Genomic DNA, 25,003 nt, shown 5'->3' with positions numbered 1-25,003 from the left:
TCTATGGCTAGCCAGGTTTCCCAGCACTATTTATCAAATAGGGAATCCTCTCTCCATTGCTTGTTTTTTTTTTCAAGTTTGTCAAAGATCAGATGGTTGTAGATGTGTGGTGTTATTTCTGAGGTCTCTGTTCTGTTCCATTGGTTTATATATCTGTTTTGGTACCAATACTAAGCTGTTTTGGGTACTGTAGCCTTAGTTTGAAGTCAGATAGTGTAATGCCTCCAGCTTTGTTCTTTTTGCTTAGGATTTTCTTGGCTATATGGGCTCTTTTTTGGTTCCATGTGAAATTTAAAGTAGTTTTTTCTAATTCTGTGAAAAAAGTCAATGGTAGCTTGATGGGAATAACATTGAATCTATAAATTACTTTGGGCAATATGGCCATTTTTATGATATTGATTCTTCCTATACATGAGCATGGAATGTTTTTCCATTTGCTTGTGTCCTCTCTTGTTTCCTTGAGCAGTGGTTTGTAGTTCTCCTTGAAGAGGTCCTTGACATCCCTTGTAAGTTGGATTCCTAGGTATTTTATTCTCTTTGTAGCAATTGTGAATAGAAGTTCGCTCATGATTTGGCTCTCCGTTTGTCTATTATTGGTGTATGGGAATCCTTGTGACTTTTGCAATTGATTTTGTATCCTGAGACTTTGCTGAAGTTGCTTATCAGCTTAGGGAGATTTGGGGCTGAGACGATGGGGTTTTCTAAATATACAATCATGTCATCTGCAAACAGAGACAATTTGACTTTCTCTCTTCCTATTTGAATACCCTTTATCGCTTTCTTTTGCCTCATTGCCCTGGCCAGAACTTCAAATACTATGTTGAATAGGAGTGGTGAGATAGGGCATCCTTGTCTTGTGCCAGTTTTCAAAGGGAATGCTTCCAGCTTTTGCCCATTCAATATGATATTGACTGTGGGTTTGTCATAAATAGCTCTTTTTATTTTGAGATACGTTCCATCAGTACCTAGTTTATTGAGAGTTTTTAGCATGAAGTGATGTTGAATTTTATTGAAGGCCTTTGCTGCATCTATTGAGATAATCATGTGGTTTTTGTCATTGATTCTATTTATTTGATGGATTATATTTATTGATTTGCTAATGTTTAACCAGCCTTGCATCCCAGGGATGAAGCTGCCTTGATCGTGGTGGATAAGCTTTTTAATGTGCTGCTGGATTCGGTTTGCCAGTATTTTATCAAGGATTTTTGCATCAATGTTCATCTGGGATATTGGCCTGAAATTTTCTTTCTTGTTGTGTCTCTGTCAGGTTTTGGTATCAGGATGATGCTGACCTCATAAAAAGAGTTAAGGAGGAGTCCCTCTTTTTCTATTGCTTCAAATAGTTTTAGAAGGAATGGTACCAGCTCCTCTTTGTACCTTCATCAGAATTTGGCTGTGAATCCATCTGGTCCTGGGCTTTTTTTGGTTGGTAGTCTATTAATTACTGCCTCAATTTCAGAACTTGTTATTGGTCTATTCAGGAATTCGACTTCTTCCTGGTTTAGTCTTGGGAGGGTGTATGTGTCCAGGAATTTATCCATTTCTTCTAGATTTTCTAGTTTATTTGCATAGTGGTGTTTATAGTATTCTCTGATGGTAGTTTGTATTTCTGTGGGATCAGTGGTGATATCCCCTTTATCATTTTTTTTTTTTTGAGATAGAGTCTCACTCTGTTGCCCAGGCTGGGAGAGTAGTGGTGCGATCTCAGCTTACTGCAACCTCCACCTCCTGGGTTCCAGCGATTCTCCTGCCTCAGCCTCCCGAGTTGCTGGGACTACAGACACCCCCCACCATGCCTGGCTAATTTTTGTTTTTTTTTTAGAGACGGGGTTTCACCATGTTGGCCAGGCTGGTCTCGAACTCCTGACCTTGTGATCTGCCCGCCTTGGCCTCCCAAAGTGCTGGGATTATAGGCATGTACCACCCCTGCCCCCTTTACCATTTTTCATTGTGTCTACTTGATTCTTCTCTCTTTTCTTCTTTATTAGTCTGGCTAGTGGTCTATTTATTTTTTTAATCTTTTCAAAAAACGAGCTCCTGGATTCACTGATTTTTCGAAGGGCTTTTCGTGTCTCTGTCTCTTTCAGTTCTGCTCTGATCTTAGTTATTTCTTGTCTTCTGCTAGCTTTTGAATTTGTTTGCTCTTGCTTCTCTAGTTCTTTAAACTGTGATGTTAGGGTGTTGATTTTAGATCTTTCCAGCTTTCTCCTGTGGGCATTTAGTGCTATAAGTTTCCCTCTAAACACTGCTTTAGCTGTGTTCCAGAGATTCTTGTACGTTGTGTCTTTGTTCTCATTGGTTCCAAAGAACATATTCATTTCTGCCTTGATTTTGTTATTTACCCAGTAGCCATTCAGGAGCAGGTTGTTCAATTTCCATGTAGTTGTGCAGTTTTGAGTGAGTTTCTTAATCCTGAGTTCTAATTTGATTGCACTGTGGTCTGAGAGACTGTTTGTTATGATTTGCATTCTTTTGCATTTGGTGAGGAGTGTTTTACTTCCAATTATGTGGTGAATTTTAGAATAAGTGTGATGTGGTGCTAAGAAGAATGTATATTCTGTTTATTTGGAGTGGAGAGTTCTATAGATGTCCGTTAGGTCCTCTTGGTCCAAGTCCTGAGTTCAAGTCTGGATATCCTTGGTAATTTTCTGTCTCATTTATCTGTCTAATATTGAGAGTGGGGTGTTAGAGTCTTCCACTATTATTGTGTGGGAGTCTAAGTCTCTTTGTGGGTTTCTAAGAACTTGCTTTATGAATCTGGGTACTCCTGTGTTGGATGCATATATATTTAGGATCGTTAGCTCTTCTTGTTGCATTGATCCCTTTATCATTATGTAATGTCCTTTGTCTTTTTTGATCTTTGTTGGCTTAAAGTCTGTTTTATCAGAGACTAGGATTGTAACCCCTGCTTTTTTTTTTTTTTTTCTTCTTTCCATTTGCTTCGTAAATATTCCTCCTTCCCTTTAATTTGAGTCTATGTGTGTCTTTGCATGTGAGATGGGTCTTCTGAATACAGCAAACCAATGGGTCTTGACTTTTATCCAGTTTGCCAGTCTGTCTTTTAATTGGGGCATTTAGCCCATTTACATTTAAGGTTAATATTGTTATGTGTGAATTTGACCCTGTCATTATGATGCTAGCTGGTTATTTTGCCCGTTAGTTGATGCAGTTTCTTCATAGTGTCAATGGTCTTTACAATTTGGTATGTTTTTTGCAGTGGCTGGTACTGGTTTTTCCTTTCCATATTTAGTACTTCCTTCAGGACCTCTTGTAAGGCAGGCCTGGGGGTGACAGAATCCCTCAGCATTTGCTTGTCTGTAAAGGATTTTATTTCTCCCTCACTTATGAAGCTTAGTTTGGCTGGATATGAAATTCTGGGTTGAAAATTATTTTCTTTAAGAATGTTGAATGTTGGCCCCCACTCTCTTCTGGCTTGTAGAGTTTCTGCAGAGAGATCTGCTGTTAGTCTGATGGGCTTCCCTTTGTGGGTAGCCCGACCTTTCTCTCTGGCTGCCCTTAACATTTTTTCCTTCATTTCAACCTTGGTGAATCTGATGATTGGGGTTTCTCTTCTCAAGGAGTATCTTTGTGATGTCTGTATTTCCTGAATTTGAATGTTGGCCTGTCTTGCTAGGTTGGGGAAGTTCTCCTGGATAATATCCTGAAGTGTGTTTTCCAACTTGGTTCCATTCTCCCTGTCACTTTCAGGTACACCAATCAAATGCAGATTTGGTCTTTTCACATTGTCCCATATTTCTTGGAGGCTTTGTTCGTTCCTTTTCATTATGTTTTCTCTAATCTTGTCTTCACACTTTATTTCATTAAGTTGACCTTCAATCCCTGATATCCTTTCTTTCACTTGATCCATTTGGCTATTTATACCTATGTATGCTTCACGAAGTTCTTATGTTGTTTTTTTTTCAGCTCCATCAGGTCATTTATGTTCTTCTCTAAGCTGATTATTCTGGTTGGCAGTTCCTGTAATGTTTTATCAAGGTTCTTGGCTTCCTGGCATTGCGTTAGAACATGCTCCTTCAGCTCAGAGGAGCTTGTTATTACCACCTTCTGAAGCCTACTTCTGTCAGTTCATTAAACTCATTCTCCGTCCAGTTTTGTTCCCTGGCTGGAGGAATTGTGATTCATTGGAGGAGAAGGGGCATTTGAAATTTTCAGCCTTTTTGCCTTGTTTTTTTTTCTCGTCTTCATGGATTTGTCCACCTTTGGTCTTTGATGTTGGTGACCTTTGGATGGGGTTTGAGTGGTCATCCTTTTTGTTGATGTTGATGCTTTTGCTTCCTGTTTTATAGTTTTCCTTCTAATAGTCAGACCCCTCTGCTGCATATCTGCTGGAGTTTGTGGGAGGACCACTCCAGACCCTGTGTGCCTGGGTATCACCAGTGGAGGTTGCAGAGCAGCAAAGATTGCTGCCTGTTCCTTCCTCTGGAAGCTTCATCCCAGAGGGGCACCTGTCAGATGACAGCTGGAGATCTACTGTATGAGGTGTCTGTCGACTCCTGCTAGGAGGTGTCTCCCCGTCAGTAGGCATGGGGTTCAGGGACCCACTTGAGGAGGCAGTCTGTCCCTTAGCAGAGTTCAAGCACTGTGCTGGGAGGTCCGCTACTTTTTTCAGAGCCAGCAGGTAGGAACGTTTAAGTCTGCTGAAGCTGCGCCCACAGCCACCCCTTCCCCCAGGTGCTCTGTCCCAGGGAGATGAGAGTTTTATCTATAAGCCCCCGACTGGGGCTGCTGCCTTTCTTTTAGAGATTCCCTGCCCAGAGAGGAGGAATCTAGAGAGGCAGTCTGGCTGCAGTGGTTTTGTGGCACTGTGGTAGGCTCTTCCCAGTCCAAACTTCCAGGCAGCTTTGTTTACACTGTGAGGGGAAAACTACCTACTCAAGCCTTACTAATGGCAGATGCCCCTCCCCACACCAAGCTCGAGCATCCCAGGTTGACTTCAGACTGCTGTCCTGCCAGCGAGAATTTCAAGACAGTGGATCTTAGCTTGTTGGGCTCTGTGGGGGATTGGATCTGCTGAGCAAGACCACTGGGCTCCCTGGTTTCAGTCCCCTTTCCAGGGGAGTAAATGGTTCTGTCTCGCTGGCATTCCAGGCATCACTGGGGTATGAAAATAAATTCTTGCAGCTAGCTCGATGTCTGCCCAGATGGCCACCCAGCTTTGTGCTTGAAACACAGGGCCCTGGTGGTATAGGCACCCAAGGGAATCTTCTGGTCTGCAGGTTGCAAAGACCGTGGGAAAAGCATAGTATCTGGGCTGGATAGCTCTGTCCCTCACAGCATGGTCCCTCATGGCTTCCCTTGGCCTAGGGGAGGGAGTTCCCCAATTCCCTGTGCTTCCCGGGTGAGGTGATGTCCCACCCTGCTTATGCTCACCCTCCATGGGCTGCACCTACTGTCTAACCAGTCCCAATGAGATGAACCGGGTACCTCACTTGGAAATAGAGAAATCACCTGCCTTCTGCATTGATCTCACTGGGAGCTGCAGACCAGAGCTGTTCCTATTTGGCCATCTTACTCGGGCACCAAAATCAATGATACACTCTTAATCATGGCCTGGTACTCTTTTAATCATGGCCTTCCCATGTATTCTAAATTTACACTATATCATTGCTTTTTGTCTAGAACCTGAAAATTCTTTCTTAGACATGTTTCTGATCAAACCAGGTAACTCCAGTATGCATCCAGAAGAATTTTTCTTTTGAGTCATGAAATATGTTTATTTAGCTCATTTCCTGCATTTCTTGACCTCTGTTGCATTATTTCTGACACTCTGGGAAAGAAGTCTACAAGATTTATTATTGCTCAAGTATAACATTATCATTCCTTTGCCTTCCTCTCTCAAAAAGGCTTCAATGGGAAGTTATTTTTGTTTATATGCTTACACAAACAACTATTTGAGCCCAAAATCCTTTAAGGAAAGTACTTCATTTCTGACTGATGGAGGAAGTATTTATAGGACGCAGTGATAGACCACACCTACTGTGAATAGCCAGAAGGCCATTATAGTGTTCTGGGAGTATACTTTTGAAAAGTTAATGGATTCTTAAACAAAATAGGTTGAATTACAAATTCACTCAGACCATACACTTCAAATGGTCCATGATTGGCAAATTCAAAAAAATAAAATAAAATTTTGGTTAGGAATGGTAAATTAAATATATAAGTTGTGATATTTTATTTTCTGTGTTATTTTTCTCATATTGTAATTTAATTCCTAAAAATGAGACCCATGGAAACTTCCCAGAGTGAGAGGCTGGTTTTTATTTATTTATTTTTTTCTGGTTTGTTTGCTTTTTGTTTTTCACTCTTTCTAAGAAATACATTAAGCTTCTTAGTGAATTATTCCTGTTCATTTGGAAAGAATAACAATTTAATCTCATGCATGCACTCGTAAGCTATGCAAGGTAAAATAATAATAATATTTACTTTGGGTTGTCTCTAGATAATTTTTCCTTTTCTACTTTCTTTCATTTCACACTGTTTATTTTTGAAATAGTTGGACACCTAGATGAAGGGAAAAAAAGATCAAAAGTCTTAAGCACTCTGACCCAGTTACACAAACCTGTAGTAAAAATGAAAAATAATGATAAATTTGGTGGTGCTTATTTGCTGCACAAAACTGTCTTTTTTCCTCCCTCTCTCTTTTGCTATACAGAAGAACCTACTGTAGAATTCTTTAAGTATCAAGCTCCTTTAGAGGATTTTAATTAAATAGGATATGTGCACACTTGATTTACAGGCACCCTCTCAGGGACTCACCTGAGGGTTCTTTGAAAATTTGTATCAGTGTTTTATGAACTGTTACTGCAATACAAATGCAATGTGTTAAGACTGGAGACAGAAAATGGAGTGCATGTAAATTTAGATTATGAAACTAAGGTGGACAGGCAGAGGCACATCTGTATTAAAGTCCAAGGGTCTTGAAATCACATGGGCCAAATGACATCTTAAAATAATAACATATGGCACAGAAAGACAGATGGCTAAGACATATTATGAAAGCAAGAAAGGAAATGTGTCAAGATAAGAGGAATACCAAACCTTCCTTAACTCTCAAGGCTGATTAAATTTACACAAAGAAATGATAAGCTTGTGTAATGAAGTTGGACAATAGTGTATGTATATGTTATACACTGTGTATTATAACATCGTAGACCAAAGTTCAGCTTAAATATATGTAAAACAAGGGGAATTTAATTTACGTTTCCAGTTGAGGTAAATGAAGTGTTTCTATACGTTCTAGATATAATTATACCTATCAAATATTTCTAGGTTAAAAAAAAAGTTTGAATTCTTAGAAATAAAACTATAGTACCTGTCACATATTTTATAAGGATTGACTTTCAACTCTGTCTTGGAATATGGAGGAGTGGCAATGACATTGCTATACATTTTGTTTTCAGGATAGGAAGGTCTCTCATTTATTTTAAAAGGCTAGTCAGGATTTCAGAATTTTCTAGAGCCTAAGTATAAAAATCTGTAGCTCTAACCTGAATCTGGGTTGCAAGAATATGTCTAGAGGAAGAATACTCAAAGTGTGACTCAGTTTCCTACATGACTACATGATAAGTTCAGATATTAAGATTAACATTTTAGAAACATTGATAGCCATTTGACATTACTGCAACAACCTGAGAACACGATCACTTTTCTAACCACTTGGTTTTATCGTATTTTACAAATACTGATCTGCAATGGATGGGAATTAAAATGACACCACCACCACCACCACCACCACCACCACCACCACCTAGTCCTTCACCACAAAGAGTTTGAGAATCACCGTGTAGAACTGAACTTCATAAGACGAGAACACAGCAAGATACAGGGAATCCTCTTTCTACTACAGGAACAGCTGGTTGGATGTGGTCCAGGTTGTACTGAAAAGCTTTGGGTGATATTAGAGCCAGACATGAACATCCATTTCTGAAAAAAAATAAAAGCATGAAGCTCACTAGTTATATTTGCATCCCACCTAACCATGAACACTTTTTACAGAATTGTTTTATAAATAAAACCAGCATCTGTTCTGACCTGTAGCATTTGTTTTTAGTAGGAGCACATTTTTTTACTTTGCTTTGTCCAAACAAGCAGAGGCCAGGCAAGAGGAACTTTGCATACCCAAGAGGAGACTGCTTTTTACTCTTGAGAATGAGTATCAATAGGGTAAGAAGGTTCAAGTGGTGCAGTCGTGTGGAGTAGAGGACAAAGGCCCAGACAAGATTCTTGGGGTTTTGGAATGGCTCTTTTACTCAATAGCTCTATGGGCCTCAGTTTCCTCATCTGTGAAATGAGTGTGACGATACCCCTTATTTCAAAAGGAGGTAGTGAAGATTAAGTGAATTACAGATTGAGAATTCCTAATCTTAAAATTCAAAATCTGAAATGTTCCAAAATCTAAAATGTTTTGAACACTGACATGATGCTACAAGTGGAAAAGTTCACATAGAAGTAATTAACACAAACTTTGTTTTATGCACACAATTATTAAAAATATTGTATAAAATTACCTTCAGATTATATATATAAAGTATATATGAAATGTAAATGAATAGTGTGTTTAGACTTGGGTCTGATCCCCAAGATACTTCCTTATGCATCTACAAATATTCCTGAATCTAACAAAATCTCAAATCCAAAACACTTCTGGTCTCAAGCATTTCTGATAAAGTTTACTCAGTCTGCATATGCTATATCAGAATGCTTACAGCAGCACCTGGCACATAATAATTGCTAGGTAAGGGAGACCTCTTACTATAAATCACAGCAACTACTCCTGGCAAGCTAATGAGTCTTCTAAAACAGTCACAATGCTTTTTAGTATTCCATGTGCTAAATTTAATTGGTTAATTCCAAGACCGTGTGCTTCTCAGTTTGAAAGAAGACATTATTTAACATCAACATGGGTGGTTTGCTAGATGGACAGATTGAAATGAATGCCCAGGCTCTGCTTCAGCGGGGTTACATTTAAAAGAAACACCCTGAGGGAAGCTATGTTGATGGAGTAATACAAGTCAGGGCAACCTCAATTCTTCTCTTACCCTTTCTTAGTGCTAGGGCCGTCTAACTCATTCTGGAATAAAGCAGAGCTCCTTTGTAAATATCTCCTTCTCAGGACCCCGAGTTCACACATCAGTTCAGACCTATACATTTCAATGGCCCTTTCCGATGAGGAGCAAAATCATATTAATCTCACATAAAATCACCTAATTTAGATTTCCTTGTTTCATATTTAAAATATTGCTTTTAAAGCTTAGCAATATCTTAGCAACAGCTGCTTCTGGGTTCAACTCGAGGCTTTCTAGGGCTTATTCCATGATTTATAGGTTCCTTCCTTCATCCAGAAAGAGACAGTATCGCCCTTTGCCTGCTGGCATTTTACCCAGCACTTGAAAAGTAACTCCAGCTGTCCTGGTCTTGTGACTCCCTTAAACCCGTTTGAGTCAGTTCTTACATCCTAGCACTTTTCCAGCCATGATTAAGTTCTTTAAATGGCCCGGTGATGGGCCAGCTCCTCACTCCTGGAGCACAGACAGAAAGTTTTGTGGTTTTAGCACTGAGAACATGTGGTTTCTGGTCCAGACGATTCTTTTCGAGGTGGCAGAGTTCACACAGCTGCCACATGGCGCCCTGCACTCACTTGTGCGATGTCAAACCCACTGCTCCTTTTCTTTTTGTGGGGACAGCCTTTTAGACACAGAGTGATGGTGATTCTAGACTGAGGAAGACAACTCCTTTCAGAAATAAGAAAGCTGCACCATTTTTTAGTGTTGGTGGTAAATATGCTTCAGCTCAAGAAAACTTGGCTTTAATGTGTGGTTCTGTTGCTCTTGGCTAGGGTCCATCCTTTCTAACTGAAAGAAGAAAATGCTGGGGTCTGATTATCTCTGAAGGAGGAAAGAATGGAAGGCTGACTTTGCAAGAGGATACTTAAGTAAAACAAAAAATGATAAGCAGCAGGCTGGATTATAGAATGAACTCTCCTAATCCATAAACACCTGCTATCTAAACAGACCATTATTCTCTCTTCTGGATACTTTACAAATGCCAAGAAGATGTTGAGAGAAGAATATTCCTTAGAGCTTAAGAGCATCAAATTTAAACCTTCTGTATTAGTGATTATAAACTAAGGGTTACTATGATGGGAATTTCAGGGAGAAATGCTTTTTTGCACGAATGCCTTTTCTTTTCTCCTCACTCTCAAAGCACATCTCTTTGCTTTTGATTGTTTCGAAATGTGTAAAGTTATGCTTCATTAGCAAATCAGTGGAAAGAGGTCTCACTAAGACTGTGGTGCTTTGCTTTTTTGTTCAGATTATGGTGCCTGGAAGCCAGAACAATCTCCTTCTGAAGCCTCTGCTTCCTGATACTGAATACAAAGTCACAGTGACTCCCATCTACACAGATGGAGAAGGCGTCAGTGTCTCTGCTCCTGGAAAAACCTGTAAGTGAAGCTTTCTCCCTTTGGATACAGACTTGTCCCCTGTAATGCACTCTGAAAGATACAGTAGATTGCAGTGAAGAAACTAAAAGATTTGGAAACAGGAAATCTGTCTGCATCCTGTCTTTACATATACAAGTTATGTGACTTTGAGCAAATTGCTTAAATGTTCTGGGCTGCAGTTTCCTTTTCTGTGGAAGTGAAGACTTAAAAAAACACTATATCTTTCTCTTCCAGAGTTTAATTCATCAAGGTCCTGTTGATTCATCAAAATGTATTCTGAGTGCCTAATTTCTCTTCACCTAACAGGTGTGCTCTAGTCCAAGCCACACTCTCTCTTTTATTTTTATTTTATTTAATTAATTTACTTTTATTTCCATAGGTTTTTGGGGAACAGGTGGTATTTGGTTACATGAGTAATTTCTTTAGTGGTGATTTGTGAGATTTTGGTGCACTCATCACCCGAGCAGTATACACTGAACCCAACTGGTAGTCTCTTATCCCTCATCCCCTTCCCACCCGATCCCCTGGAGTCCCCAAAGCCCATTGTATCCTTCTTACGCCTTTGCATCTTCATAGTTTAGCTCCCACTTATAAGCGAGAACGTACAATGTTTGGTTTTCCATTTCTGAGTTACTTCACTTAAAATAAGTCTCCAGTCTCATCCGGGTTGCTGAAAATGCCATTAATTCACTCCCTTTTATGCAAGCTACACCCTCTCTCATCCAGATGCGTGTACTAGCCTCCTGTCAGGTCTTCCTGCTTCTACTCACGCCATCTCCTGTTCTTCTCATAGCAGCTTGAGGAGGTTTTCAGCAGATAAATGATCTGCACCTCTGTGCTAAGCCTCCCAGTGGCTTCTCATCGTACCCAGGATAAAATCCCACATCCTTCTGCGCCTTACAAAGATGAACCTACCACCTGGATCCTGCTGATCTGTTTGATCTCCCCTCCTGGCCATTTCCCCAGTCACACCTCCCCTTCTGCCCTCCACTGGACTCTTTGAAGTTGTTCCTGCCCTAGGCCCCATGCCCTAGCAATTCCTTCTACATGGACTATGCTCTCCCAGATGTTTGCATGTCAGAATTTTTCTGGTCATCCTGGTCTAAGCTCAACATCACCTCCTCAGCTTTTTCTGGCCACCCCATACAAAGTAGCCCCCACTGTCTGTGATATTATCATTTTTTGTTTGTTGCTTTGGGTCATATCGTGGCACTAATTACTCTCTGGTGTTTTCTTATTTATTCATGTATTTGCTCACTGTCTGTCTCCCATCCCTGGAAGGCAAGCACCGTGAGAGCTTGGGGCCTCATCGATACTGTTCACTTCTGCATGCCAAGCTCCTATGGTGCCGTGTGGCACAGAGGAGGCATCACGCAACACTTGTTTAAGAAGGATTGACCATGGTCCTCAAATGAGAAAGATGCATGAAAACCCTTGGTTAAAGCGTTACAGAGTCTTAGTTGTCTTCATTGTTGATCTGATTGTCTATTCTTGCATAAAGACTGCTCTAGAACTTAATGGTTTAAAACAGTGACCATTTTTTTTTTTTTAATCACATCTCACAATTGTGTGGGTCAGGAAATTGGGCAGGACTTGCCGGGAAATTCTGCTCCACATGGGATTGATCCATGTCACCTGGTGGTATTCGCTTGAGGGCTGGGCTGGTGTGGAGAGTACAGGACAACTTTACCCACATGTCTGGCATCTTGGTGAGAGTGGCAAGCAGCCTGGACCCAGCTGAGTCCCTCTCTCTCTCCATTAGTTTCAGAGCTTCTCCATGTGGTCTTTCCAGCAAAGCAGTCATATTTCTTACATGTCATCTCAGGACTGTAACAGCAAGAGTTCCAAGAGGCATAAAATGGAAACTGCTAGTGTATCTTCTGCTGCAGTCTATTTATTGGTCATGGTAGTCATAGAACCCACCCAGATTCAAAGAAACAGTCATAGCCCCCCCGTCAATGGAAGGAGGTTCAAAGACTCTGTGACCATCTTTATCCGTCATAATTACCAATGGTGACATGTGGTTAGGTTCTAAATGGTGTCAAGGGCTGAATTCTGTACCTGGGCACCGAAGTGTGGAGTTTTCAACTAAGTTTGTGAAAATCATTAAAATTCTGAAGCCCAGAGTCCTGATTCTACTCAGCTAGGCAAGTAAGTATCATCTCCTCGTTTAAAAGTGCTGGCATCACTCCCTCCTCCCATGCTTATGCCATGTGCCTCCATCCAGACTCCCACCAAGCCTGCACATGTTGCTAAACATCACCCAGAGTATTGTGAGTCCTCAGATCTGCTATAGTTGTTTCCTCAGGGGACATGAGGAAGGACAGAAGGAAAACAGAAGAGCAGAGCTATAGGGAGATTTCAAACTTTTCACTCCACCTTTACCGGTATATTGGCCTCTTGATTTGGTCTATGCACTGGAATTTCTAGCATATGTTGGTATGTTGCTGCTCAATAAATGTTTGAAAACCAAAACCACAGACTTAAGCAACAATTAAAGAAAACATCAAGTAGTATTTTACCTAGCAAGGTAAATACTTGCTATTATTTATTTATCTTTAAATAAAAATTATTTAAAGATTATTAGTATGAAATTAGGGCCTAAATCTTATTACAGAAATGCCATTACATCTTAACAATCTCTATATAGTAAAATTATTTTGAAGTATTAGTGGATGATCTAAGCATGATTAAGCAGTGGCCGACACAACTAAGTTTTATCAACAACGAAATGATAATGACAAAACGCATACAAATTTATAATAGTGCCCCATATAAATGACTGTGATGTTTTGATAAAAAATGGATAAGTAATAATATAAAACTTCAAACAATATAGGAAATATGAAGATGAAAGCAAAAAAAAATCAGAAACTTACCTCTGAGAATAATCACCATGAACATTCTATGAACACGCCCCCAATATTGCTATTCACATATACTTAGTGGAACAGAGTGGCATAGAGACAGACATTTCTAATAAACATGATTGAATTCAATTATACCTAAAATTAACTGATGAAAGGGGAATCAAAATAACAATGAAAGACTTCTACATTTCAGATAAAAGTGTTTTATCCTGAGAGCAGTTATTTCCCATATATTTAATATTGAAGGCCAGGCGTGGTGGCTCACGCCTGTAATCCCAGCACTTTGGGAGGCCAAGGCGGGTGGATCACAAGGTCAGGAGATCAAGACCATCTTGGCTAACACGATGAAACCCCGTCTCTACTAAAAATACAAAAAATTAGCCAGATGTGGTGGCGGGTGCCTGTAGTCCCAGCTACTTGGGAGGCTGAGGCAAGATAATTGCTTGAATCCAGGAGGTGGAGGTTGCAGTGAGCGGGGATCATGCCACTGCACTCCAGCCTGGGTGAAGGAGTGAGACTCTGTCTCAAAAAAAAAAAAAAAAAAAAAAAAACAGAAACAAACAAACAAAAAACAACCACAGACTCTCAAAGGCTTCTCATTGTGTGTTTCAGTGCACTTTCACTTTTAAATATTTTTAATTTTGTGGGAAGATGTCTTATATTTTGGTGGCAACAGTGTGGGACATACAGAAGGAAATTACACTGAATCCCTGTTTTTCCCTTTCTTTTCTGCTCAGTGCCGTCCTCAGCGCCCCAGAACTTGCGGGTGTCCGAGGAATGGTATAACCGGTTGCGCATTACGTGGGACCCCCCGTCTTCCCCAGTGAAAGGCTATAGAATTGTCTACAAACCTGTCAGTGGTAAGTAAGGCTTTGTAAATAATATTGATACCATGAGTAGTCACTTAAAATGTCTTTTAAGATAAATTGTTTTCTGATAACACTTTATGTTTGGTTGTATTTTTTAAAGAAGTAGGGAGAAACTCTTACTTGTTTTGGAAAAATAAAGTGTTTTAGTATGGTTAGTGATAAGGTAGATATTATCAGGATGATGAAGCTATGACATGACATAAAAAACTACTGGGCACATCAATTAGAAGAATGTGTATTGGGTATATACTTGACCTAATCATACCCTAGACCAGGAACCAATCTAAGGAGACCTTGACTTTATAGGAAGCTTTTATGCTCAATGAACATATAAGTTCTAAACATTTGGAATTTCTGATTTCAAAGTTCTCCTCTACCTCTTACTTCTTGGATTAGTTGGAAAAATTTCATTTACCAACTTCTTAGTCTCCCCAGTTTGGAAATGATATGGGGGGTGGGGGACTCATCACAGTAGTAAAATGCTTTTCCACCAGTCTCTTAGCCACCTCTATAAGAGGATCCCTCTCACCTCTACCTCCCACATAATTATATCTTGAAGGCATGAAAACAATTGGAGTAGAAAGCAATTGCACCCTTGGTCTGTATGCCTGTGAAGAGGAGACTGTGTGCACCAGCACCTCTTACAGTGCCATCTCTCCATTCTTAGCAATCTCACGAAGTTTAAACAGGAGACTAGAATTGACGTTATTAGGGTCTTCTCAGTTTTCTAGACCTGGGCCTGCAGTACTCTAGTTGTTCAGCAGAAAGGACATCTCCAATCATTTTTCTTAATTTGGCAGGAAAATTTTAAAAACATTCTTAGGGTCATGAAAACATTTTCTGCTATCTGGGTGTGGTGGCTCATGCCTATATTCTCAGCCCTTTGGGAGGCTGAGGAGGGTGGATTGCTTGAGTCCAGGAGTTTGAGACCAGCCTGGGCAACATAGTGTGACCCTGTCTCTACAAAAAATACAAAAATTAGTCACGTGTGGTGGCATGCACCCATAGTCCCAGGTAGGTAGTCCCAGGTAGTCCCAGGTTGTCCCAGGTTGAGGTAGGAAAATTGCCTGAGCCCGATAAGTCAAGGCTACAGTGAGCTGTGATCACACCACTCCAGCCTGGGCAACAGAGCAAGACCCTGTCTCAAAAAATAAAAATAGAATGTAAGCCCTTTCTGCCTTCAAAAACTCCATTAGTCTCAATTTTTCATCTGAGATGTGGTTCTCGCCCCATATCAATTTTCAGCCTTTTCTATTGTGTCCCATTATCCATGTGCTATTGTCTTCAGGCCCATAAGACTGAAATACTCCCACCTCCAGTTTCTGCAGACAAGCATCCTTATAACCAGGAAAATAAAATAGCAAGACTAGAACATGGATGCATGAGCCTGCTCCAGGCTCATTCTTTGGGACGCATCACCAGTGTTTTTGTCTCTTTGTTTTAGGCCTGAAGCATGCGTTAATTTGTAAGACAGCCTTACTTAATTTGTTCTTTGGATCATTTTACAAATATTGATCAGGCTTTCTAAGCACAAAAGGCTTTATTTTAGACCAGTGGTTCTCAGTTGATGTCATTTGCCCCCCAACGGAGACATTTTTTATTGTTACAACTGGTGAGGGAGGACTTGCTTCTGGAATCTAATGGGTACTGGTAAACATGCTACCATTGACAGTACTCCTCTGCCCCAGAGTAAAGAATTTTTCAGTTCAAGATACCAGCAGTGCTGAGGCTGAGAAATCCTGTTTTAGGTCAAGTGGGAGAAATATACATGTATGGTCATTTGCATTGTACGTGTGGGGCATGGGACCGTCGCTACTGAGTTAACACATACATAGAGAAACATATAAATGTATTGTTGGAAGGGGCCTTCTGGAGGAAAGTGATGAGTATTTTGAGAACGTGTCACTAACTCAAAGCTCTTAAAGAATGAGCATGCATGGGAAGAGGCAGGAGGTAAATAAATTTGTATAGGCTTCAGCAACGAATGTTTTTAAGGCTTCATTAAAGACCCCACTAGATTGAAGAAGAGGTGAAAACATAAAGGCCTGAAAATGCTAGCTAATCAAGGGCCTTGGAATAAGAGCGTAATCTGTCTGGTATTAAACATCCTGAAAGGAGTAGATAAAACTAAAGTGGTAACATTGATGCTGGTTCAGAGTGTGGCAAGGTTTGGCCTGGTCTCCGTGATAAAATTTGCTGTGACTGCCGCTTGCATGTCTGCTGGGAACAAAGTTGGTTACCTTAGAAGGGACAATTGAGAATTATTTCTTTAATTGGACAAATTCCTCAATTGCCTATCACGACATAGTACATAACAATATAGCAGATGGTAGACTATGAGGTGGACCAACTTCTTTGAATAAGCACAAGGATAAAACTATATTTGGGGAAAGGACTAGGTCCCTAAAAATAACCTTTAGTGCAGCAGTTTTTAGAGCTAGATGAGACCAGATTGAAACCTTAACCCTGCTGTCTGCTTGCTGTGTAATCCTAGGCAACTGAAAAGCAGTCAAGTGAGTACAATTTGATCTAAGAGTGCTTCTATTTTCCCATATTTTGTTGTAACTAAAATATATCCTCTTTCTTCTTTAGTTCCTGGTCCAACACTGGAAACATTTGTGGGAGCTGACATTAACACCATTCTTATCACAAACCTCCTCAGTGGAATGGATTACAATGTGAAGATATTTGCCTCCCAGGCCTCAGGCTTCAGCGACGCCCTGACAGGCATGGTGAAAACATGTAAGAGCCATCTCCAGTGGCCTCAACCGTACATGGGTTTTGCTCTGTTTTGTTTTTTGAGATGGAATCTCTCTCTGTCGCCCAGGCTGGAGTGTGGTGGTGCGATCTCAGCTCACTGCAACATCCGCCTCCAGGGTTCAAGTAATTCTCCTGCCTCAGCCTCCCGAGTAGCTGGGATTACAGGCACATGCCACCACGCCCAGTTAATTTTCATATTTTTAGTAGAGATGGGGTTTCACCATGTTGGCCAGGATGGTCTCCATCACTTGACCTCGTGATTCAACCTCCTCAGCCTCCCAAGCACACGGGGTTTTGCTGTTTTGTTTTCACTGTAACTTGTCACTCAACCCCTGCTTCCATTTGGTCATTCATTTTTCTTTTCCTCCATGTTGCCCTTTCTGGATGGTGTTTCAGGGAAGGAAAGGTGTGCTGTATATTCGGGGTAGTTCGGAGTCCCGGTTGACAGGCGGGATGTCAGTACCTGGCTTTCAAATAGGCTTGATGATTGCAGATAGGATTTCCTTCTGGAAAATCTGTGTTGGCATTTTTCAGATTAGGTGAAATTTTCCAAACAGCCTGTAGCCCGAGATGGCCAATGTCAAAGTTGGAGCAGAAGGAGGTTTGTCTTTTCTCAGGGGGGTCACTCCACCCCCTTGCACATGCACACATGCCATCCATCAAAAGTACATGCTACCCCATTCTCAGCACTTCCTTCTCTACTCCTTTGAAGGTTTTCATGTTGTCTGCACACCATCTGGGACTTCTCATTGACGTACACCACTCCCAGACACCCACGCATTAATCAGTGTTTTCCAAATTCCAGCGTGTATGTTCCATATTCCTGAAGTTTGTTATACCTCTGCACGATCTGTTTATTTATTTGAATTGACTTACAGTTTTTGACCTAAATACTTCTCAAAATCCATGTAATTACCCTAAACAGAAAATTAGTATTTTTATTTTTTAATATATTAAAAAAAATTTCTGCTCTACTAGCTTTTTAGTTAAATATTCTAAATTTTCATAGATACCCTAGAGATTTCAATGTGAATCCTTAGCTTATTCCAGTCTACCTTAAATTACTGCTTTTCGGCTTAAGAATTTTTTACCAATGTGTAATACCATCTTCGTTTTTGCTACTCTTTTTCTATCTGTTTTGTAATTCTATTGTTATAAACCCCTCAAGATATTGTTGTTGTTTCAAATAATCACTATTCTTTCATTTTTTTCTAGCTTTATTGAAGTATAATTGGCAAATAAAAATTGTATATGTTCAAGGTATAGATACACAGATCTGCAATCTTCAATGTGATGATTTATGTTTACAATGTGTAATGATCACCACAATCAAATAATTTTGATACATTTATTTTCTTTTTTGATAGTCAAATGACATCTTTATTTTTTTTAATTTTATTTATTTTAAAAACTTCAATATCTCTTGGGATACAAGGGGTTTTTGGTTACATGGATAAATTCTCTAGTGGTGAATTCTGAGATTTTACTGTACCCATCACTGGAGTACTGTATACTGTCCCCAATCCATACTTTTTTATCCCTCACCCGCCTTCCAAACCTCCCCCTTTAGTCCCCAGAGTCCATTATATCACTCAAGATTTTTAATCACATTTTAAAATACACATTAAAGATAACACATAAATGACCAAAATACAAGTGGTTTGGCTATGTGCTAATAAAAATAGTCCTGAGTGCAATCAGCACTGAGTGCAATCAGCAACACATGCGCCACTCTTGAGATCGTAGTCATGTTATTATCGAAAGAATAAGCCTCAAATCTGCTACTTGTTAGCGTGGCCTTGGGCAAATTGCTTAACTTCCCTCGGCCCAGGCTTTTTCAATTCTAAAATGAAGATAATAATAACCATTGTTCAGGCAAATTGTGAGGATCACAGAGAAAAAATGTATGTAACGCGTTTATGATGTGGCAAATACTCAATGAATAACCACTATTATTATTGTAATGATTGGGCTTTATGCACTTGGCCTATATCTTACCCTCATCCCTAATAAATTAATCTAATCAATACTGTCAGGCAAAAGTGAGCCGTATATTAAGCCAGACCCCAGCATCCCCCAATTGCATGTAGGGCCAGCCCTTTTACAGAAGAGGTGTCCTGAATTCTCTGTCGTGGAATATCTTGAGACCTTAAAGGCTAGCTAGTGAATAAATGTATCTTAAAAGAAATAGTCTCTATCTTCAACAGACCTAGGAAGCCTTTGGCTGTGGTTCTGATCTTGTGCTTGGCTATTGATGTGACACTGTTGTGGCTTCACTAATGAAACCTCCAAGTATTTCCTCTGTTTTGCTCCTGTAGCAACCTCACAGCCTTCCTTAGTTACACCACAGCATCCCCTATAGCTGAGATTACAAGCATGCGCCACCGTGCCTGGCTAATTTTCTCTTTTTAGTAAAGACAGGGTTTCACCATGTTGGTCAAGCTGGTCTTGAACTGCTGACCTCAGGTGATCCACCTGACTTGGCCTCTCAAAGTGCTGGGATTACAGGACTGAGCCACCACACCCAGCACTATGATTTTTTATTGGTCTCTCTTCTCCCCAGTCTTTCTTGTCTTTTTCCATCCTCTTTTCTCTGCTCCCTCTTCAATTTTATTTCCTCTTTCTTCTCTCCCTTAATAAATATATTGAGCATTCCAAACAAACATCTTTTAAAAGACTGAGATTGTTGAATTGTTTTACATTCTTGTCCTTAAAATATAAATTAAGTGGGTTTATTATTTATTCTCTTTCTCCCAAGCAAAAGAAAACCTCCCACAATGGTAAATAAATTAATATAAGATATTTAAAAAATATTTTGTGTGGTTATATAAATCATTAACATTCATAAAAGTTATATAAATCAGGGCCGGGTACAGTGGCTCACGCCTGTAATCCCAGCACTTTGGGAAGCTGAGGCAGGTGGATCACCTGAGATTAGGAGTTTGAGAACAGCCTGGCCAACATGGCGAAACCCTGCCTCTACTAAAAATACAAAAGTTAGTCGGGTGTGGTAGTGGGCGCCTGTGATCCCAGCTACTCAGGAAGCTGAGGCAGGAGAATCGCCTGTACCCGGGAGGTGGAGGTTGCAGTGAGCTGAGATTGTGCTACTGCACTCCAGCCAGGGTGACAAGAGCAAGACTCCATCTCAAAAAACAAAACAAAAAAAGTTATATAAATCAATTAACATTCATGTCATTTGTTTTTGTTAGGGGAAAGAGAGATTGTATAATTGGCTTTAGGAAAAAAGTCTTCTTTTCTTCTGTAACAGAAAGGAACAGTGTAAATGTACAAATTGTAGTTAAACAAGATTTTTACCATCTTGAAAAGATAATTTCAAGGTATTTTTATTTTGTGAGTAAGCTAAGAGAGAGAGAGAGAAATAATAGAAAATGATATGAATGGAAGTCAGAGGTCATTAGGAAAAGTAAATATGTTGATTTTCTGCTTGTATCCAAATGATAAACACTGGCTACCTACTTTTCTATTGTCTTGTAGAAACAATATTTTATTGCCTCCCCAGACAACCATTTTTGCATATCACAGTGTCTAAGATTAATAGGAACCTATGTATTTTTAAAATAATTTGTGTTATCTGTGTAAAATCTTTTATTTTTAAATTTTCAATAGTGTTTATTCAATCGTGTTTTGAAGACCAGTCTTTGTAAAACTGCTCCTGTTGGCAGAACACTTCCATTTTGACTATTTTACTCTTCCCTTTTTTAAGCCATGGCTGTCTCATTGGTTGATAAGTACATACTGTATTTACTTTTTTATTAGACAAGTATTACATGTTTATTGTGTAATATTTAGAAAACACAAGTATATAAAGGGGGTAAGATTGAAAATTACCCAAAATTTCATCATCGTTTGCATCTGGTCTTTTTGCTATGACTATGTACTTCCTCTTCTGTTTAAAATGCAGACAGGGCCAGATATGGTGGCTCACACCTGTAATCCCAGCACTTTGGGAGGCTGCGGTAGGCAGGTGGCTTGAGCTCAGGAGTTTGAGACCAGCCTGAGCAACATGGCAAAACACTGCCTCTACAAAAAAAAAAAAAAAAAAAAATTAGCTGCGTGTAATGGCACATGCCTGTGATCCCAACTACTCAGAAGGCTGAGGTGGGAGGATTGCTGGAGTCCAGGAGGTCAAGGTTACAGTGAGCTGAGATCATGCCATTGCACTGCAGCCTGGGCTACAGAGCAAGACCCCGTCTCAAAATGAACAAACAACAAACAAATAAGAAAAATAGCAGACAGACCACATCATGCATAATGTTTTGCAATCTGTTTTCTCAAGTCATAAAACAGTTATCTTTTGTACACTAACTCATTGTAAATTGATGGATTTCCCAGCTCTCTGAGTATGCAGCTTTGAATGAAAATTGTTCCAGAAGTTAATTTCAGATTCAGGGATGTTTGTGGTGTTGTCTGCAGTGTGATACAGTTATGTTTCCATTTCATTCCAGTGTTCTTGGGTGTTACAAATCTCCAAGCCAAACACGTTGAAATGACCAGCTTGTGTGCCCACTGGCAGGTACATCGCCATGCCACAGCCTATAGGGTTGTTATAGAATCCCTCCAGGGTAAGTACAATCTATCACTTATGTTTTTGTCAAGCATTGTGTATTTGGTTCTTTGCACACCACTGTGTACAACACACAAGTGGCATTAGACAACAGCCCTCTTGTCGAGGAAGCAATTTGTACTGGTCAGTCATGCTGCATATGGAGTCTGACTGGTTGGGTAAGCGAATTACTAACCCTCTGCAAACCTCCCTTTTCCTTATCTGGTAATGGGTATAACCATAGTGCTGATTTTTTAGAGTTCTGTGAAGATAAAACTGAGATATTCCACAGGAAGCATTTGCAACAGTGCTCGGAAGGACCCCAAAAATGTTAGCAGCCAGATAGCCAAGACTAGCATACATTAAAATTATATTGTGCTCTAATTTGGGTAATCACTCTCTAGGGATCAAGTTTAAATCTGATGTTTTTCTTAGTGTTTCTTTTTCTTTTGGGGATAACTGGTGAACAACAAACCCTCATTACAGAGATTTAATGTATCTATACCATCATGAACAAGTTCTTCGGCGTTACAGTTCTCACGTACATCCACAATTTGGGACTTTGTTCCAAACTGAAACAGTAAAAGTGTCTCACTGTCTTCATTAAAAATATTGAGAACAATAACAAATGACTGATTACCCAAAAATGAGTATCTAGAGCCGGTTTATCATCTTTTCCCAATATCAGCATGGACACTATTCAGAAGATGAATCAAATAATATACTTAATCAGATTTATAGAAACAATAGAAAAGATATGTCTTGTTATTTTATGGGATTATAGGAGATGCTAAAGAATCCCAAATGATTTTTTAAAATCTTCCAAACTTGGGAGTAAAATTGTTAAAAATGTAGCCTATTCTTTCTGGACAAATGATCTTGGTTTTCCCATTTCCGAAAAGCAAAATGACCTAATTATTTCTAGTCCAGCTAAGATTGGGTTTAGTAGCCCATATTCCTGACTATAGATACATTCAAAATCCATAAATCCCATTTTTGATCCAATCCTTAAAGTGGAAAGCGTACTTTAGGAGAGCACTGAGAGCATTTGGAAATATGTCCCTTGTAGAATAAGAACTGAGATAGGTGGAACATACTAGAAGAAACTCCTGCGAATCCCAGGCAAGATATCATCATGATAGACATGCGGCACCACTGCTTCCTTAAATCCCTCTATGTGATGTAAGGATCCTTCCAGCCTGACATTGGCTTGACATTTGGGAGTGGTATTAATCTGGAATAAACGTTGAGGGAGAGAAAGTCAGGATAAGTCACATGGATTTTGTGGTTTTGTTAAATATGATTGATGGGATGCCAGAAGTAGATGAAGCACAGGCAGCAATTTGAGAAACAACTATGAAATCTGGAGGAGTTATGTTTCCTATATTTCTATAAGTCACACTTTAATATAGAAGGGTTGACATTTAGTGGTATTGGCTAAGCCTAAGAAAAAATACTAAGTATAATAATAATCACCCTCCCAAACTAACCCACAATTCTTTTATGTGATTTATCCTTTTATATGATTTAGGAAATTGAAATGAAGGGACGTGGGTTCCAGTGGATATTTGTTTCCTTTCATAAAAATTTATAACTATATATGTTGACACAACAATGTATAAAAACTGGCTTTATCAATGGAATCAGTAATATTCGTAGCTTTTTAAATTAAATGCTTTTAGTTTAGCATATTTGCAAAGCAGCCTTGAGAGTTTTATCAGAGGATATGATTGATTTGTCTGATAATACTGATCCGGTCATCTAAAACCACAATAAGCTCTTTCTGAAGCCAAGATCTTTGCTTGCAAGCAAATGAGTCCACATTTGCTTTTTATCTTCAACTTAAGTGAACTTGTACTCCCTCAGTATTATTTTCAGGCTGCCAGAAATGTTTTCAGCTGAACCTTTATGGTCTTAATTGAACAAGAATGAACAAAAGTATTGTTCAGTTTACTTCTCATCAACATTTGTTGCTGAGAGATTAGATTTATGAAAAAAAATAGCTCACCTCTCATTCACCCAGTTGTCTTACTGAATATTATTTTTCAGCTGGACAGCAAAAGATTCTAATTGACAACTTGAAAAGGAATGTTTGATGGAGGAGTGAGTGTGAGGGTGGCAGTAGGAAATGTGTTTAGATATTTTAACTTACACAATTCAGATCAAGGAATAGTCTTTCTACTTTGGAATGGAGAAGAATTAGGTTGAGTTTCATTATTTTACAGAGGAATGTGATCACCATCCTGATTGACTGCCTTTAAAGGACTTGTGGTAAGATGCCCATTCTTCCACGGGCAGATGAGTCTCCGACCCTCAGGTGTTTTGACTGTAATATTGGCTACATATGCTGTCTCTGTGGAAATTTCAGTCTTTCTACCCCAGGCAAAGGAGATACTAGGAATAAATGAGACCCAGTTTCCCCATGTGTTGGAGTAAAGCTTTATCCCAGTTGACCTCTTTCTGAATGCCTCGGTCAAATCCTTACAGTTTGATGGGTAATGTTTTCCAGTTTTTTTCCACATATTTTTTCATAGCTTGAGCATGTGCATTTTTATTCTGAGATTAAGTCAGTGATGAAGTCTCCACTCTAACCACAACCGCTGGTCAACTGTCTTCTCCGGGCTTCAGCTTCTGTAAAATTATTTCATTTGCGTCTATTAACTGAGGCAATAACTGCAAATTTGCAAGGTTTTGTAAGTAGAATAGCCACACTGTTTCATTCAGGCTTGTTTATTAATATTCACAGAAATCTAGACAAACTCAAGCCAAAGGGTCCATTTATTGGCTAGTATACTAAGAAGTCCAAAGTCTCTGGCTCCAGGCACATCTGGACCTAGGTGTTCAATGTTCTAGAGATAAAGTCTTGCTCCTTCTTGTATTTTGCTTTCCCCTGCCTTCATTTTCAGTCAGGCTCAGTGAGTCAGATCCAGAATTACATTCTCCCAGCTTCCAGCTTTAACAGTCTTGGTGAAAAGAGAGCTTCTCTTTCTCAATAGTTCCAACAGAAGTCCAGGAACTGAGTCATATTGGCCTGGTTTGGGTCATATGCCTCTAAATCTGTCATTGAGTGCAAGGGCATGAAATAAACTGCCTGTTTGGACCTGGTTGCCTTCCACCCCTGTATCTGGTGGTGGTGGCAGGAGGTAGGGGTGTTATTCAATCCTCCCCAAACCATAAAGACCAAGAGTGTGGAGGAATGGATGCAAAGAAAGAGATTTCAGATACAAGACAGGCAAAAGCAACAGATGTCCTTTACCCATGTAAATATTATGACATTTTTATGACCAAGAAAAGAAAGATTACCAGAAGGACAAGGTCTTCTCAAGAAAGACTGAAACAAAATCTGCTTTTGACTCAGTCATCCATTTGCCAAATTAAATGATAGATTTTTGGTTAATTCTAGGACAGTCCAAAGTGAGAGATTTTTGGTTGGTCTTGGGTAATTCAGAGCCCTGTGAGATCCTCCATTAGTTCTGCA

At 39.6% G+C, this 25,003-nt stretch overlaps 1 protein-coding gene across 4 annotated transcripts in view; it reads left to right on the top strand.

Moving 5' to 3' along the window:
- Positions 1 to 25,003, top strand: part of LOC105468521 (collagen type XIV alpha 1 chain) — a 250,678-nt gene that overhangs the window by 104,263 nt on the left and 121,412 nt on the right. For all 4 annotated transcript variants that reach the window (XM_011718738.2, XM_071067877.1, XM_071067879.1 and 1 more), the window contains exons 20-23: positions 10,333 to 10,462; positions 14,070 to 14,192; positions 16,794 to 16,943; positions 21,428 to 21,544. In XM_011718738.2, coding sequence (XP_011717040.2) covers positions 10,333 to 10,462; positions 14,070 to 14,192; positions 16,794 to 16,943; positions 21,428 to 21,544 — 520 coding nt within the window. The remainder of the gene's footprint in view (positions 1 to 10,332; positions 10,463 to 14,069; positions 14,193 to 16,793; positions 16,944 to 21,427; positions 21,545 to 25,003) is intronic.

Source organism: Macaca nemestrina, chromosome 8 (genome assembly GCF_043159975.1).
Source record: "Macaca nemestrina isolate mMacNem1 chromosome 8, mMacNem.hap1, whole genome shotgun sequence".
Classification (NCBI taxonomy): domain Eukaryota; kingdom Metazoa; phylum Chordata; class Mammalia; order Primates; family Cercopithecidae; genus Macaca; species Macaca nemestrina.
The sequence above is the reverse complement of the archived record's forward strand: the minus strand, read 5'-3'. Positions and strand labels throughout refer to the sequence as shown.